Below are 18,578 nucleotides of genomic sequence, written 5' to 3'. Positions count from 1 at the left end.
GTACAGTTCTTCAGCACACTGCAGGCCTGTTAGCACACCCTGCTCCCAAGAGCAACCCTGGGTCATAGCGACAGCCCAGTCATTTCTAAATGGGCCAGGTTGAGAAATGCTGATTCAGAATGTGGTGCTGGGCCTCCCTGGTGGCGCAGTGGTTGAGAGTCCGCCTGCCGATGCAGGGGATGCGGGTTCGTGCCCCGGTCTGGGAGGATCCCATGTGCCGCGGAGCGGCTGGGCCCGTGAGCCATGGCCGCTGGGCCTGCGCGTCCGGAGCCTGTGCTCCGCAGCGGGAGAGACCACAACAGTGAGAGGCCCGCGTACCGCAAAAAAAAAAAAAAAAAAAAAAAAAAAACAGAATGTGGTGCTTTGTAGGCCAAGTAATTAGAAGTGACTGAAGTTACCTCCTCTATGTAAGCCTTGGGCAGAGGAAGTCCAGCAGTAACCTGGAAGGAAAAGAAGCAAAGTCAGAGGCATTTTCTACTTACAATTAGAGTTCAGCTTCAAACAGTGCTTTGCCATGTGTTAAAGGCCAGAAGCTGCATGCTTGGGGGATACACAGCAGTAAAAGGTTGTTTTCTGCCCTAAGGATTTAGAGCTATGACCAATACTACGGCACAGAACAAAAATGACTGCTTTGAGCAGAGTGGGAGACCTTCGTGGCCTGAACTGAAGAGGTAAGAAGGGATGAATCTATGAAGGCAGGTGAGGGAAGGGATGTGTCCTTGGCAGGGGCAATAACCCCAGCGAGTGAAGCACACAGCAGTGGGGGTGGAGGTAAAGCTGAGTGTAGAGAACAAGGCAGCTGTGAGCCCTGCAAAAGCCACCCCGAGACATCTGCCGTGAAGTCAGACGCCCTGCGACGGGTCCGTGAGCTGGTCCATGGAGCCAGCCCACTCCCTTGCGGGGCTGAATGGGGCACGTGAGCAACAGGAACCAGAGGGAAACGACACACAAGGATTTTCTTCCTCTGTGAGTGCTCACTGTTCCAGAGGTACCTGGTGGGTCAGCCCTGATACATCCACAGGGAAGTGCAACAGGGGTGAAGGCGCCAGTTCCGGGGACCCCACTGGGCAATGGACAGTGATTAAGAAGCCTTCAGCTTGCTCTGCTCCCTTTCCTCAGAGACACCATGGTGCTCCAACTCCAAAGGGGCCTCGGAGAGGCGGGGCACGAGGCAGGGGCCTGAGCCCACGGTCCGGGCCGCACGTGGCTCCAGCAGGTAACAGGAGCAGCAGGCGAGGGTCCCGGCAGAGCTGTGCGCAAAGCTCTCCTCTCAGTGCTGCCAGCTTACGCGCCCCCAGAGTTTTCCAGACATGAGATCAGGAGAGGAGGTGCAAAGGCGTGAGGGTGAGTGAGGGGGGGCAAGAGAGAGAAATGTTGGTTATGATCAGGAAGGAAAAGGGAGTCCGTCCTGCACGCCCGGCACAGAGGGGCATCCTGGGTGAGGAGCGCCTCGGGGACCAGTACGACTGCAGAGGTGGGCTGGGGCTGTGACAGCAGTGGCTCTCCCCTTAGTGGGGACCTAATCCTTTCATGGGGTCCAAGAGTTCAAGACTATTTTCATAATTCTAAGACATTATGGCTCTTTGCACTCTCATTATTTCCTGAGTATACAATGGACTTTTCCAAAGATTATGTGACATGTGATATCACAACAGATCAAATGCCAAAGATGAGAATCCATCGGTCTTTGATTAAGCCAGATACTGAAGAGATCTGAAAAGCGTACAATGCCTAAATGTTGTTTTGGAAAATATAGTCACTTTTCACTTAAAAAAACGATATTTATGTTAATATTTATGTCAATATTTAATTTCTAATATAGTAAATATCACCTGAACAAAGCTCTTTTAGGCCCTTAATAATTTTTAAGAGTGTAAGGAAGTTCTGAGACCAACATGCTTGAGAACTGCTGTAACAGGAAAACCCCTGATCACTACACTAAGAAACAGTGATTTTCTTCTGTAGGTGAGGGAGGTCTTATTTATCAAGTTACTAGACCAGATCCCGGAGGACAGGAATTTAATACTTCAACTAATTTCTGAAAATGAGCACCATGTCTTCACATGCAGGTGCTGAAGAAAAAGTGTTAAAATAATAGAGCAGAAAGTACTATTTCTAAGCAGTATGAATTCAGGAAAACACAAAGTTCAGGTCGGAGCTGAAGATAAACCATGCTCACCTGTTTCTCCCCATCACCTGGAGGCAGTCTGGAGCTCCTTCTCCCCCGACTCCAAGCTGTTAGCGGTCCTGCCCAGCACCCACCTCCCAATAAGGGGCTGACCTCGATCTCAGCTAAATGGTTTGGTTGGCTGGCCGCCAGCATCACCATTAGAGGGAAAAGGAACAGTCTGAACATAAAGGAGTTTTTTGTAAATATAGCCAAGCACATGTCCTTGGAGGGGTTTTGATATTATCAGGTGTTTTGCTCCGAAAGGTAGGCCATGAAGACAACCTCGGCCCTCTTAAAATGCCAAGAGCTGGCACTGCCTAGGAGTGATAAGGCGGCCAGCACAAGAGCCGTCTGAACATCCCCTGCTTCTGGCAACCCATTAGTCATGAGGACAAGAGCAGCTTAATGAAGAAACTGGCACAAGTCATCCAGTTTCCCTTTAGCCTTCAGAACGTTTCTGAGAATCAGACTCTTCCAACTCCTGATCCTCACCGTGGGGCCACCTCCGTGCATTTTCAGAGCCCTGACAGTGGCAACAAGCACCACCACATGCGGGCGGAGACCAGAATACCGGCATTTGATGTTAAAGAACTTTTCCATTCCAATGTCTGCTCCGAATCCTGCTTCAGTCACTGTCACGAGAAAAGCAACTGTAAAAATGCCATCCCAACTCCCTTGATGTTAAAAGAAAGAACAGTCTATCACTGATTTTGCAAAAGCACTCGCCTACAAACCCTTCGGGACCAACAAGCTTGAGTGCAATCCGGTCTGCAATGATGGAGGAATTCCCGTGTGCGATGTTGGCAAATGGTCCTGCATGAACAAATACTGGAGTGCCCTGTGGAAATCAAGACATCATGAGCGAAGCTGCCCATCCTGCTTCAAAAGGGACCACTTGGTAAGGGGACCAAAATTAGCTGGAATCCAAAAGAAAAAGACTTCCCAAGGGAAAGTATGAAGCCGCCTCTTTCAGATTTCAGTAAAGTCCCAGTCACAACTATGAGAAAGAATGGGAAGAAAGAGATGACCAGGGAGAGAAGGTCTCTGACTCCCCAGGATCAATCTGCTTTACAACCAGTCCAGGAAGGCAGGAGTCACTCTGCTCACCTCTAATGTCTGCATGAGATTGGGCTTGATGGCGTCCTTCATGAGTACTGTCAATGCCCCGCTCACTCCCTGCAAAACAAAGGCATGAAGGGTTGTTTCCCACCAGCCAAAAACCTACCTTTTGAAGCCAAAATTCAACATTCTTAGGTCTTCCTTTTTTAGCCATCTTGGACCAATGAGTACTGTTACCTAAACTAGACCACCCATTCATTTGTCTATTTATTTTTCAGGATATACAATAAAGTTGCCAATTATCTTAAGGGAGAAGAGAGAATGAAAATGACATCCATATGTAAATTCTGGAAAAATACATAACCCTGGAAACAAGCATCTCAGTGAAGCTCTGTTGCTGATCGATGTGGAGAATCCATTTTAGACTCATTTACGGTATGGAAATGCTATTTCCTAAGAATACTGAATTATAGGTAACTTTGGTGTCTGGGCAGAATGGCTCTAAACCTGATTTAATATGTGTCTCCTGTACCTTAAACTGAAAATTTACCCAGGAGTTCAACACCAACTCTTATATATCAGGTCCCTCTTTCTAAGCCATCCAACCACAGATGAACAAACCGGTATCACTGTAAGATAAAGCTATGGATCCCACTTATATCAGTTTTAATGAGTTTCTAAGTTCCTGGCTTGGTGTAAAAATTTAAAACAATTTCTGTTCTTATACACATTAACTGTTGAAAACAGGAAATTAATATTTCCCCCCTTTTCCAGATTCATCTGACAGACCGCTAATCATAGGCCAACCATTTTGGTGTATGTGAACACAAACAGGCTTTTAAAAAAGTAATCTAGGGGACTTCCCTGATGGCGCAGTGGTTAGGAATCTGCCTGCCAATGCAGGGGATACGGGTTTGATTCCTGGTCCGGGAAGATCCCACGTCACAGAGCAACTAAGCCCGTGAGCCACAACTACTGAGCCTGCGCTCTAGAGCCTGTGCTCCGCAACAAGAGCAGCCACCGCAATGAGAAGCCCGCGCACTGCAATGAAGAGTAGCCCCCGCGCGCCCCAACTAGAGAAAGCCCACGCACAGCTACGAAGACCCAACGCAGCCAAAAAAAAAAAAAAAAAAGTAATCTATCAGATTATCTCATTTCAAACTCCATAATACCATGTAGATAGTTCAGAAATAATCCTGATGTGGAAAATGAGTATAGCAGGATCATTAGAAGAACTGGCTGAGCTGTTCCCAATGTGGTCATCAGCGTGGATATGGTGCCGAGCCTCATGATGAGCGGCCTCTGTGCAGGGAGGCCTGTCATGGGGAGAGTCCAGGGGGTGACTCAAAGCTCAGCTCTAAGGGCCTCACATGGACTCCTGATGCTCTCTGAAACCGAAGTCAGACACCCTCTCTTGGAAATACTCACAGGCTGAAGATATTGCTCAAACCACCCGTGGTCTATTATTGGAGCATACCATCTATCACTCACTATGAAGTACTTTTTATAAACTTCATAATTATCTAGTAAGTAGCAAGATCATATGAATTTATTAGTTAACTGCAGCATCTTAAGTACGCCAGAGTTTTTGTCAGTGGTAACTGCTGAGACATGCTGGGACAACAGAAACAGATGGATTGCCAAGTCTGGAGTGCCTGGGTACCCACCAGATCTTCTGCACTAATGGGCTCCCCTTTCCTGCTGGATGCCACCACCATTTTGCTCAGTCTCTCTCTCATGTCTTCTAGAGAACTGGTGAGAGCCAGGACTGCCATGATTTCACTGGCCACGGAGATATCAAACTGGGCCTGTTGGCAGGGAAAAGACGCATCAGGGAAAACTGTGTTAAACAGAAGCGTGGATTGCAAAAGTAATCCTTGTTTGCATCCCAGGCTTAAACAAATAGCTTAAAAGGACAGAATAAAAGAACAGTACAAAAAGAACTTAATGAAAATAACCTTCCAACAGCAAAAATTTGTAATAAATTATTCTAAGACCTTGAGTAGTCGATTTTTACAGATAAATGTTCTAGTAGGACCAACAATCCCTGTGAAGGCAGCTTGTAATCATATGATCATGGTTTCCCTAACATACAAGGGACTAACTCAGAAGCTCTTTCACCGAAGAGACATACTGCAAAATGGCCACAAAAAAGAAGCAATTTTAATCAATTCATGTACAAGGATATTCATTTGGGGCACTCCACCTCCAGGAAAAAATACTGGGGGAAAAATACACAGGTGACACATGGGATTTACTGCAAAACCTGTCAGGAGTGCTCAATACCACACACCTACTCGCTCTCATTTTACAAGGGAGAAGGCAGAATACCACCTGGCAGTATCAGCTGATCAGGAGGGGACGGAGGAGGATAGAAGCAGCAAGGATCTAGTGCTCATGAGCTAATTTACTTAGAAAGGAACAGGCAGTTACCGTCCGTGTGTGCCCCTTCTCCGTCGGAGCCTGTCCAATTGTGATCTTCCTCAGGAATCTGTCATTGGTATCCAGCACTACGGTAGAAAAGGAAGATACAGTAGAGAGGGAAAATACAGCAGATATAGTAGAGACGGAAAAGGACCATAAAGTCAAAGGAACCAGCAGAATTTTAAGCAACAAATCTAACTTAATGACTATAATATTTGATTTCAAAATTTACGGTAAAGCTAGAATATGGGTCCAAGTTTAGAAATGATGTTTGCATACCATTAATGTGCAGGAATTAGAGACAAGACTGTAGAGTGGCTTGGTTTATTCTTCCTAGAGAATTCAAACAATTAACTAGAAATCTGGAATCTGTTTCAAAGCATATTCCACACTCCACAAAAAAACAGAGCAGGCCAGTTTTTCAAAAGGCCGAGATTTATGTTGTCCTGTGGGATGACTCACTGATCTTACATAACCCTGAGACACACAAGGCCCATAAACACAGGGCAAAGGCAATGCCTTTTGAAGCAGGCTGGGTAACAGACCTGCTCTTTCCTTTAGCACACCTAGAAGAAGTAATTTCCATTCTGATGACAGAACATCTTTCCAATTGCATACCCTTAAAAACATGGCAAAGATTAACCTACTAACTAATCTTAATCCCACCTCCTAGGTCTAACTACGGTGAACATTTTAGTATATTCCCAATTTTGTTTTTTGTATGACATACCAAAAATAACAAAACACAAAATGAAAAACAGCAGCAAACCAGTTCACACTCTTTTAGGGTGGGTCAAAGAGGAGAGGCACTTTCAAGGTACTTGATAACATGCCAAATTATTTTCCTTAAAGACTGTAATAATTTAAACACTAAAAGCAGTGTCTTGTGCAGCACTTGGAGAAACACACACACCACCCCATTTGATAAGTGAAGGATGTAATGAGTTGTTGGAGTTTATCCTTATTTTTTTTTTTTTAAATGGTGTCTAGTTCCTTGCATCTAATTTCTGTGTATAAAACAGCCAGTCAGTGGGTATGATCCATGTTTTCCCTTGTCTGCTTCTACTTTCTTAGAAAGCATGAATTACATATAAAACAAAGGAAAAATGATTGCGATAATAAATTTTCAAAATGGATCTTTAGCTTATTCCTCATAAAATATTATACCATATGTCTAAAGCTATTGAAGCAAAGGAAGAGAAATATCAGTGTGGTTTTAGATATTAGGAGAGTTGCCTTAAAAATGCCATTAGCTAGCACAGTTACTGAGCCAATGACAGTCACAAAAACAGTCAATAAATTGCCTGTTAGCTGCATTCTGTGCATCTAGATGAAAATTTCTTCTCAGCAGTGACAGAGTTTAGATGCATACACTGTTGGTACAAAATAAAACTCTAAGCCATGCTAGTTGACACAGAGAAAAGCAACATCTGGCAGTGAAACCAGGCAACTCACTCACCAATCTGCTGGATGTTTAAACCTTGAAGGCTACCTACTTTGTTACAAGAGAGTTTAAGAAAATGAGGTAAAAGTGAGTAGGCAAGCTCCAGACATACAAGAAAAATCAAGTCACTTATGCCAGACAAGAGTTCTAAGAATAAAGGGCAACCTGATTTAAGAAGTGATTAAACATCTCTTCTCTACTTAATGACACCAAAACTTTCTGCATAAAATGAAAGTTGCAAAATGTTATTTTTGGTTTATGTATGAACTTCCTTAAAACCCTCCTCATGCCAATGAACACTGAAGAGCCAGAAAAATGTCCAGCTAACCGAACAAAAGGAGGTTTGATTACAGCTAATAAGGAGGGAGATTGATGGAGGTGGCCAGGAAAACGAGTGAGTCGCCATCTTAGTCAGGCCTTAACCATGAAAATACCAATATACAAGCTATGGACCTCCCATTTTACCAACTCTAAGGGAGGGCATGGGGCGTGCAGTATAACCAAACCAATGGGGTGTACACCCTGCTCTGGTACCTCTTTGCCAAGTTATAGTTTCTGGATCAATGTCCAATCTTGCAAATCTGTTTATCTCTTCATCTGTCAGTGTGGTAGGGTCAGTCTTTTCGATGCCTAGTCTCTGGAGAGGTAGGAAAATTAAAACAAAAATAAAACAAACCAAACAAAAGCAGATATTATTTTTAAAAAAAATTTTTTATCCCTATCTCCAGATAGGGGAAATATAAACCATATTAAATTCAGAAGGGAAAACTATGACCCCTTTGGCTAAATCTTTATTTCCCATTCACACATTACAAAGGTATTATTAACATGTTTGTCCCTATCACTGAGCACCAGAGGCATTTCCCTAAACCGAAGCCCTATGTAAACACAGTGACCAAAAAGTGTTGTACCTAACTCACCATATGCAAACATATTGAAAGGAAAAGCTTTTTCAATCAGTTGAGAAGCCCAAGTCAAATGCAAAATTAGAAGGGCAAAAACAAACATCAATCAATAAAAATCAATGTAAATCACTTTTAATGCCTTTTAAAAAACTAATACGCTAACCTTTTGAATATATTTAAAGGGATAAATAGTCCTTTCAATGCAGAAGAAAAGAACAGACATTGCTCTAGCACAGTACATGCTTTTTAAGTAGTACTATCCTTTCACTGCCTTCTTACTATTCCAAAAGGCACAAGAAGGGTTTGTTTCTTCCTCCTCACAGAACTTGGAAATTTATTTACTTACGTGTACCATGGTCAAATACTGAAATGGAAAATGCCTTTAAAATGTACTCTCTTTTTCTCTTAACTCATGGTAGATCCGAGTGGCCCCAGCAAACCCTACTCTTCCCATAGTTCCCTTCCTGTGTTACGAGGACTTTGTTTTAAAACCTCAGGTGTGTTTTCAGAGCTGGTGCTCACTGGCTTGTCAAATAGCGTCACAAGCCTGGAACGTGACATTGTTTACAGAAGTCAGCAAAACCCTCAGTCACTAAGCTGAGAATTTGCTGCTGAGAACCCTTCTTGACTGAGTACCTGGTGGGTAGACCGTGATAACACAGCACAAGAGAGGATGCCTGGGGACCAGGAAACAGAAGATCAACGTTCTAGTTCCAACCTGGTGAGGGGTGCTGTGGCCATGGACAAGTCCTTTGATCTCAAATCCTAGAGCTTTTTAAAGGATCATTTAAACGTTGAGTCCAGCCCCTCCCCACACCTGACAGAAAGTTCCATCAGCAAAGGTAAGATTAGAAGTTGCCTGCTCTTCTACAGTACTTGCTGCCTTGCAGAACACAATTCTTTTACATAACAAGGTAATAGCTGACTTACCTTATGCAAGGATTTTTTGTAGGGTGTGAGAACAAGAGAAGCTAAAAAATATCAAACTGTGTAAAAGTCACTTTTTCTCAAGTCCAGAGAAAAATGCATATATATAAATAGTGACAGACTGTAAAGCAAGTAGGGCAAAATGTAAATCATTACTGCATCTGGAGCTTGTGTACTATTCTTACAGCATTAAAATATAAAGTTGCAAAAAATTAAAAATAAGATGAGTGTAACTACTATTGATAACAAGGTAGCACATACCATTTATTGAACGCTTATATGTGTCAGGCAGTCTAAAGAATATTTACAGATATATAACATTTCTTTCATATGTAAAAGTAACACAAGAATATATTTTGAATTTTATTTTGAAAATTCCCTTGTGCTACCCCTTTATAGCCACACCTTTCCCCGACCCATAACTCCTGGCACCCACTGATCTATTTTCCATCACTATAGCTTTGTCTTTTGAGAACGTCATATAAATGGAAGCATACGGTATGCAACCATTTGCGGCTAGCTTCTTTCAAGCAACATAATGCCTTTGAGATTCATTCAAGTTGTTGTGTGTATCAACAGTTCATTCCTTTTTACTGTATGGATGTACCAGTTTGTTTATCCATTTATTACAGAAGCATATTTAGGTTGTTTGTAGACTTTGTTTCTATATGAATACAAGTTTGCATTTCTTTTGAGTAAATACCTAGGAGTAGAATTTCTGGGTCATATGGCACAGTGTATGTTTAATAACTATATATTTGTAATAGAAGTTCAAATAAAATACAGAAGTAACCACTCTTGCTTAAGGCCCTGATGCTGCAAAGAGCAGGTATTCAAACTCTAGAAGCTGCTATGCTGCCACGCTGGCATCCTGACTCCTATATCCATGCTATAAAGAAGTGTCTTTCTTCTTAGTTGAGAGCAGGTCATCAGTGCTCTATTGACTCTGGGACTAACCACTAAAAATTCAAAGATAAGTGAGAAACAACCTCTGCCACCCATTTTTATGTATATCATAACCTTATGACTATGGTTATGGACGAACTTGTCCAAAATAGGCTACTCTAAGGAGATTATAACCTCCTTATCGATCACCTAATTTCACACAATATCAAAAATGAACAACGGAAAAGCTTACCCGTAACCTCCGGATTTGGATATCAGAGAACTTTCTCACTCCATTTACTGAGGGTACCAAACGATTAAAGAGAGCCTTAGAGAAAAGGAGGAAGAGGGCTTTTAAGAGAGAGGAACGCCACTGTCTTGCTACCCGCATTATTGGTACCCAAGGGTCCAACATTAATTCGAGTGCTTCAAACCTTTTGAAAGTGCCTGTGGGGGTCTCAGCAGCCTACCTTGTCTGTCTGGGTCTGTTCGTGGAACATCCGGGCATCGATGGCCGCAGCCACAAGGTTATTAGCCGCAGTGATGGCATGGATGTCACCAGTGAGGTGGAGATTAAACTACAAAAGGGTAGAAGCCACATCAGTCTTCCAACTTCTCTGCATCTTTTCACATTCATTCTATTGCAACCAAACCAGTCCCTATGTTAAAGCCAATGGAAAACTGATGGCAGCACAGCTAGTGGACAACGCCAACACAGCTATCTCTTGAAAACAAACTGCTACCTGTCCTCAGAAGGAACACTGATTTTCCCTAAGAGACATGGCCAATAATCATAAACGCCACACTCCTGGGATCAACAGCAACACTGGATTAGTAAGAACACGCTCACGTCCTTTAAACAGTGAGCGAGAAGTACACTGGAGCGACCCAACTCCACGCCTATATGCTGCTCCCACTTCTGTGGTTATTACTTTTAATTCACTTCATGTTTGTTCTTCCCTATCTCATGCTTCGTTTAATCACTTGCTTATTATTTTCACTGCAAGCCAGGCTTTGAAGTCCTTGTCATGTCAAAAAAGTAAACTGTTTAAAAGTTGGCAAATTAAGATGTTTTTCTCTGAAGTACTGCTTCTGTTGAGCAAACAAGTAATTTGCCTACTAAGATCTCTAAAATAAACTTTAATCCCAGGAAGGAAAAACTATAAGAAAAGGTCTGATCCAACCAAATCCCAGACCACATTACCTCTTCCATAGGAATGACCTGTGAGTAGCCGCCGCCTGCAGCACCACCTGGAGGAGAGGTCAAGGTTGAAGACTCATGTTAAGCATGTTTCACCATGACTTGCAAATCAAATGAAAGCAAATCGGTTTTTGTAACTGCTCCGCATATTATTTACTTTTTACAACCATTTTGACAGATTTGATCAAGTGCTTTCTAATTTTCTTGACCAAACTAAACCGCTTGATCTTGTTCACCCTGAGTAGTCTCTCAACTGAGATCTGAATCTCACTGACAAAACCATAAACACATAACATACCTCTTCATTATCTTCAGAAACAGGTTCCCCTTGATTCCTAACATTTGTTTAAAAAAAAACCAGCCTACAGTTACATAAAGGCAAACCTGTTCAATTTCCTACCCTCATAAATGCTATTCTGGCATTTTAAAAAAGGAATATTTAAAATAAACACAGCAACACAAACACAGAGACTGCAATTCTTCCTAAATAGGACACATATGGTAGAAAACAGCTTAACTGCTAGATTTTTGCTGGCCCATTTGGATTACTAACCAAAATCCAGTTAAAAATGTCCAGGTTATCAGGTTAACAGTGAGATAAATGTCAATCTGAGGTAGAGGTTTTGTGTGGGTTTTTTTTGTGGGGCAGAGATCACGCAATGAAAACGGGGCAATTTGTGATAAGAGGAAAAGGAGCATACTGGGTTCAATAAGGGGGAAAAGGCTCATTGTGAAATAAAAGGGGGTTATTAAGCTCAAAAGCAGAACTGAGTTAACGCACTTATATCAAAACAATAGGCTGAAGAAGAACAAAGGCGTACCCCGTGTCAACATTTGTAGTAATTGTTAGAACAAGCAGGATATGATACCCTATCGCCAAGCAAATGATGAAGCTAACTCTGAGAACTTATTTTAATTAAATGAACATGTCTGCAGTACTGTTGGTATCAAAAACTGAAGGTGAAGTACAGTTATTGATGTTGTGTTTTCATCTAATCAGAAGAAACGCTGGGTTGATGGTATTATCTTAGAGCTTGAAGTAGACGTGGGGACTCACCTTGGTACTTGATAACACTGCCTTGAATTCAAGCTACCTCTGAATCCCAGTTGCTGCTATTTTAAGTGGTGATAATACTAACCATCTTAGAAGATAAAGTAATAGGCATAAACTGCTTAGCACAAAACCTGGCACGAAGCCTATACTCAATAAGCATATGCTTTTCTTATTCCCTGTGTGAAACATCTGTAGGGTTTGTCTTTGTCTCTAGAAAGTCAGCATGGTGATCAGCAGCTGTGATTACCTTTACTGTTACTATGAGGGTCGACTATCGGTCATATAAAAGCACCCCTGGCTACATATTACCCATCCCAGGGAATCCCTGTGCAGTGTCAGACAGTGACAGCAGGAGTTGGGGTGATCCAATGAAAGCCTTCACCAAAAGCACCATGATGCTTTTCTGGGAGGTGATGAAGCTGTTCCTAGTGTCTAAATGAGCTGAAGACCCCGCAAACATTCATGGGCCAAGTGGGCCAGGAGGAATGAAGGAGGTGCAGGCGCCCTCTGGCCACCCAGGTCTGGTCTCACTAATACCTTTTATTCCGAAGGTGGGGCCCTGAGAAGGCTGTCGCACACACGCGAAGACGTTCTGATGGAGATGGGCACTGAGGCCCTGCACCAGCCCAATCGTGGTTGTGCTTTTCCCCTCTCCCAGGGGTGTTGGAGTTATTCTTCAAGATGAAAGCAAAATAGGAAAATTACGTTTATGTAAATTAAATTCATGTGTATCACGAAGTCAGCTCTGATCCTAGAGAGTGACTCTTAATCTGAATAACCAGAAAGATGAAAGACATGAAAGGGATCTTTTCCAAGGGTCTTAGTTGTAACTTCCCCCCAGTTTTAAATTAAAAAAGACTTCTGCATTTTAGCTCTTCTGGCAGTTAGGGGCAAATATACTCTACTTTGTAAGAGACACTGCTATACTTTTAATTTCTCAATTTAGTGTCAAAAACTAGCTTTTAACTCAGCCAAACAAAAAAATAGATGAATGCTCAACAGATCTACAGAATTAATGATCTGGGGTTAAAAAAAGGCAATTCCATCTGAAGATCAGATTTTAAGATTCAAACTCTTCCACCTACTAGATGAATAACCTTGACAAATTTTCTCATCTCTATAGAGTTATCTACTCTTCCTCACAGGGTCGCTGTAAGGATCAAATTAGATAAAATACATATGAAAATGCTAAAACCTGGGCTTCCCTGGTGGCGCAGTGGTTGAGAGTCTGCCTGCCGACGCAGGGGACACGGGTTCGTGCCCCGGTCCGGGAAGATCCCACGTGCCGCAGAGCGGCTGGGCCTGTGAGCCATGGCCGCTGAGCCTGCGCGTCCAGAGCCTGTGCTCCACAACGGGAGAGGCCACAACAGTGAGAGGCCAGCGTACCGCAAAAAAAAAAAAAAAAAAAAAAAAGCTAAAACCAAATTAAAGGAACCTCCACGTATACATGGCTAAGCACAAATGCAACCCCTGGTAATAATAATCAGGATTAATATTAAGATTCAACTGGCAAATGGACAAAAACCATACCCGGTCACCACCACGTATTTCCCGTCGGGCTGGTGCTTCAGGCGTTCCAGTACTGACAGCAGGACTTTGGCCTTGGTTTCACCATACAATTCTACCTCTTCAGAGCTCAGACCAATTTCTCGAGCCAGCTTACCAATGGGTTTTGGCTTGCAAGACCGTGATATATCAATGTCACTTAGGAGAAATATAGAAAATACGTATCAACCTTTATTCATGGGACTCAATCAATGCCGTCCTAGTAATGACCCACCTCAACCACGTTCGGAGGGGGCATACACATAAACATGGTATCCATCAGCTAAAACCCCACCATCCACAGTGTGAAAACAGCAAAAGCTTCTTTTTACCTTGGCACGGGTGTCTTCAGGTTAAGTTTGTTATACTGAATGATCCACTTCCCTGGCTTAAATTTCTCCAGGAAATGCTTTGCACTCTCTACTGTGCTCTAAACAAAATGACACAAATGGAACTGAGAAGAGCTGATGATTTTAGCCTCCACCTCAGTTCCTAGTCCTGGTGACTCAAGTTCAATCACAAAATGAACAGCTTCAGGATCCGCCTGTTAACATGCTTCAATTTGAGGCCGGAGTCTACAGGCAGCAGGATGCCCTGGGCTGCGCGCCTCACCCCCACCAGCTGGTGTGTGTTACAAACGGCAAGAAGCCAAAACATACTGAGTGAAGCCAGGCTGCTCGCACTTTTTTCCCCTTAAGTTATCACATTCCAGAGTAAATCAGAATCATGCTACCCCTACTTCCCTCTATTAATACGACTGATTCTACTTCTCTCTACTTCCATTTCCTTTTTTTCTTCAGAAGATTCACATCCTTGCTTAGATTCTGAGTAGGTTCTATGACATTTCTACTTCGGGAGAAATGCAGTACCTGGAATTCTATCAGCTTCGTAGAACTATTACAGAAACGTCCATTCACACTTACCTGCATTAGCATCACCACTGTCATTGGCCCGACGCCACCAGGGACAGGAGTAATGAAGCTTGCCTTCTCCTTGGCCTCCTTGTATGCCACATCACCCACAATTTTCCTCCCACTTGGTTTTGTATCATCTGGTCAAAGAGGTAAAAAAATCAAAGCACAGTCTCAGAATCACAATCCTGGTGCTTATTTCTAAGTTAGGTGATCAATTACAACAGCTTGTTCCAAAAACTAAGTCGAGTTTAGGGTGTGTAGTCCCATCTGGTTCAAGTGCCTACTTTACTTAAAAGCTGTGGGATGCGATAAAAGCTCCCCATTTATGATAAAAACTCTCCAGAAAGTAGGCATAGAGGGAACTTACCTCAACATAATGAAGGCCAAATGTGACAAACCCACAACCAACACTGTTCTCAATGGTGAAAAACTGAAACCATTCCCACTAAGATCAGGAACAAGATAAGGTTGCCCACTCTCACCACTATTCTTCAACAGAGTTTTGGAAGTTTTAGCCACAGCAATCAGAGAAGAAAAAGAAATAACAGGAATCCAAATTGGAAAAGAAGAAGTAAAACTGTCACTGTTTGCAGATGACATGATATTATACACAGAGAATCCTAAAGATGGTACCAGAAAACTACTAGAGCTAATCAATGAATTTGGTAAAGTAGCAGGATACAAAATTAATGCACAGAAATCTCTTGCATTCCTATACACTAATGATGAAAAATCTGAAAGGGAAACTAAGGAAACACTCCCATTTACCACTGAAACAAAAAGAATAACATACCTAGGAATAAACCTACCTAAGGAGACAAAAGACCTGTATGCAGAAAACTATAAGACACTGATGAAAGAAATTAAAGATGATACAAACCAATGGAGAGATATACCATGTCCTTGGATTAGAAGAATCAACACTGTGAAAATGACTATACTACCCAGGGCAATCTACAGATTCAGTGCAATCCCTATCAAACTACCAATGGCATTTTTCACAGAACTAGAACAAAAAATTGCACAATTGTATGGAAACACAAAAGACCCCGAATAGCCAAAGCAATCTTGAGAAAGAAAAATGGAGCTGAAGGAATCAGTTTCCCTGACTTCCAACTATACTACAAAGATACAGTAATCAAGGCAGTATGGTACTAAAAACAACAACAACAAAAAACAGTATGGTACTGGCACAAAAACAGAAATATAGATTAATGGAACAGGATAGAAAGCCCAGAGATAAACCCACACACATATGGTCACCTTATTTTTGATAAAGGAGGCAAGAATATACAATGGAGAAAAGACAGTCTCTTCAATAAGTGGTGCTGGGAAAACTGGACAGGTACATGTAAAAAAAATGAAATTAGAACACTCCCTAACACCATACACAAAAATAGACTCAAAATGGATTAAAGACCTAAATGTAAGGCCAGACACTATAAAACTCTTAGAGGAAAACACAGGCAGAACGCTCTATCACATAAATCACAGCAAGATCATTTTTGACCCACCTCCTAGAGAAATGGAAATAAAAACAAAAATAAACAAATGGGACCTAATGAAACTTAAAAGCTTTTGCACAGCAAAGGAAACCATAAATGAGACGAAAAGACGACTCTCAGAATGGGAGAAAATATGTGCAAATGAAGCAACTGACAAGAGGATAATCTCCAAAATATACAAGCAGCTCATGCAGCTCAAAAAAAAAAAAAAACAAACCAACAACCCAATCCAAAAATGGGCAGAAGACCTAAATAGACATTTCTCTAAAAAAGATATAGATTGCCAACAAACACATGAAAGAATGCTCAACATCACTAATCATTAGAGAAATGCAAATCAAAACTACAATGAGGTATCACCTCACACCGGGCAGAATGGCCATTATAAAAAATCTACAAACAATAAATGTTGGAGATGGTGTGGAAAAAAGGGAACCCTCTTGCACTGTTGGTGGGAATGTAAATTGATACAGCCACTATGGAGAACAGTATGGAGGTTCCTTAAAAAACTAAAAACAGAACTACCATATGACCCAGCAATCCCACTACTGGGCATATACCCTGAGAAAACCATAATTCAAAAAGAGTCATGTACCACACTGTTCACTGCAGCACTATTTACAATAGCCAGGACATGGAAGCAACCTAAGGGTCCATTGATAGATGAATGGATAAAGAAGATGTGGCACATATATACAGTGGAATATTACTCAGTCATTAAAAAAACAAAATTGAGTTATTTGTAGTGAGGTGGATGGACCTAGAGTCAGTCACACAGAGTGAAGTAAGTTAGAAAGAGAAAAACAAATACTGAACACTAACACATATATATGGAATCTAAAAAAAAAAAAAATGGTTCTGATGAACCCAGGGGCAGGACAGGAATAAAGACACAGACAGAGAGAATGGACTTGAGGACACGGGGAAGGGGGAGGGTAAGCTGGGACGAAGTGAGAGAGTGGCATTGACATATATACACTACCAAACGTAAAACAGATAGCTAGTGGGAAGCAGCCGCATAGCACAGGGAGATCAGCTCAGTGCTTTGTGACCACCTAGAGGAGTGGGAGGGAGACGCAGGAGGGATGGGATATGGGGATATATGTATATGTATAGCTGATTCACTTCGTTGTACAGCAGAAACTAACACAACAATGCAAAGCAATTATACTCCAATAAAGATGTTTAAAAAAAAAAAAGCTGTGGGATGACAGGTGTTTGCTATCTCCTAGTGAGAAACTTACTTTACCTGCAAAATTCCACAAGATGCTTAAGTGGTTTTTCAGAACCAGGAGAATCCTTTTGTCTTCTGTCAGGTTGGCAAATAAAATACCAACTGTTTTTTATTCTTAAAGCCAACCACCAAGTATACAATGAGCACCTTTTAAAATGTTAATTTGCCAAGGCCTTCAAAGGAATTTTTTGGGTGCACAAAGCTCCAGCTATATCACAGCTGCCAGATACGGTTTCTACAGCAACTGTCAGCATTTTGTAAGCTCCAGGCATGAGCTGGAGGAACAATTCAACATCCAGTTCCAAAGACGAGCAGCTACTTAAATGTATGCAAAAAGGCAAAGAATATAATTACACTCCCGTTAAAAGGATACAAGAACAACTACAAATCTTAGCAGCAAAGAATAGCTATTCAAGAGAACAAAACCCCATGATGCATCACTGCTCACTCACTCCTACACTTGGCTTCAGTGTACTTCCAGGAGGGGCTGGGGACAGGGCTAGACCTTGTGGTTGGTTCTAAGGCAGGACCTGGTAAGATCTTAGCCATTTCACCTCTTTGATCAGATTGCCACAACTAAGAAAGGAAGCCTCAGGATTCAGCCCAAAAGCCAGAATTAAGCGACTTCGGCTCTAGGATCGGCTCTTTCACTAACCTCGAGTCTCCAGTCCCTGTGGGCTCCTTACTGATCAGAAGTCCAAAGGGGCAAAGAAGGATGAACACTACCTATTTCACAAGCTTGAGGAGAATCAAGTAAGAAATTGTGTGTATTTCTTGAGATTGAAAAAACACTCTCCGGGCTTCCCTGGTGGCACAGTTGTTAAGAATCTGCCTGCCAATGCAGGGGACACGGGTTCGAGCCCTGGTCCGGGAAGATCCCACATGCCGCGGAGAAACTAAGCCCGTGCGCCACAACTACTGAGCCTGAGCTCTAGAGCCCGCAAGCCACAGCTACTAAAGCCCACACACCTAGAGCCCGTGCCCCGCAACAAGAGAAGCCACTGCAATGGGAAGCCTGCGAACCGCAACGAAGAGTAGCCCCCGCTCGCCGCAACTAGAGAAAGCCTGCGCGCAGCAACAAAGACCCAACACAGCCAAAAATAAATAAATTAATTTAAAAGAAAAAACACTCTCCAAACATAAGGGTTTCTCTTCCTACCCTAGATACATTAGATATTTTCTATATGTACTCTCAGGAGCTGGTGAACACAACCCCTTGTGATGGTTTCAGGCTTCTAGATTATAAGGCAGCAAGCTACGGCAATGGCAGAACATTTCCTCTCATAATCACTAAGGTCGTTTCAAAATGCC

At 42.3% G+C, this 18,578-nt stretch overlaps 1 protein-coding gene across 2 annotated transcripts in view; it reads right to left on the bottom strand.

Moving 5' to 3' along the window:
* The window catches only part of MTHFD1 (methylenetetrahydrofolate dehydrogenase, cyclohydrolase and formyltetrahydrofolate synthetase 1), a gene marked incomplete at its 5' end in the record, with an annotated part of 58,646 nt that overhangs the window by 11,523 nt on the left and 28,545 nt on the right, over positions 1-18,578 (bottom strand). For both annotated transcript variants that reach the window (XM_079701231.1, XM_079701230.1), the window contains 14 exons: positions 399-440; positions 2,663-2,802; positions 2,897-3,008; positions 3,278-3,346; positions 4,897-5,037; positions 5,663-5,739; positions 7,632-7,734; positions 10,068-10,142; positions 10,285-10,392; positions 11,019-11,065; positions 12,607-12,743; positions 13,600-13,773; positions 13,947-14,044; positions 14,538-14,665. In XM_079701231.1, the coding sequence (XP_079557357.1) occupies positions 399-440; positions 2,663-2,802; positions 2,897-3,008; positions 3,278-3,346; positions 4,897-5,037; positions 5,663-5,739; positions 7,632-7,734; positions 10,068-10,142; positions 10,285-10,392; positions 11,019-11,065; positions 12,607-12,743; positions 13,600-13,773; positions 13,947-14,044; positions 14,538-14,665 (1,451 nt within the window). The remainder of the gene's footprint in view (positions 1-398; positions 441-2,662; positions 2,803-2,896; positions 3,009-3,277; positions 3,347-4,896; positions 5,038-5,662; positions 5,740-7,631; positions 7,735-10,067; positions 10,143-10,284; positions 10,393-11,018; positions 11,066-12,606; positions 12,744-13,599; positions 13,774-13,946; positions 14,045-14,537; positions 14,666-18,578) is intronic.

This window comes from Hyperoodon ampullatus (genome assembly GCF_949752795.1).
Source record: "Hyperoodon ampullatus genome assembly, chromosome: 3".
Lineage (NCBI taxonomy): Eukaryota > Metazoa > Chordata > Mammalia > Artiodactyla > Ziphiidae > Hyperoodon > Hyperoodon ampullatus.
The sequence above is the reverse complement of the archived record's forward strand: the minus strand, read 5'-3'. Positions and strand labels throughout refer to the sequence as shown.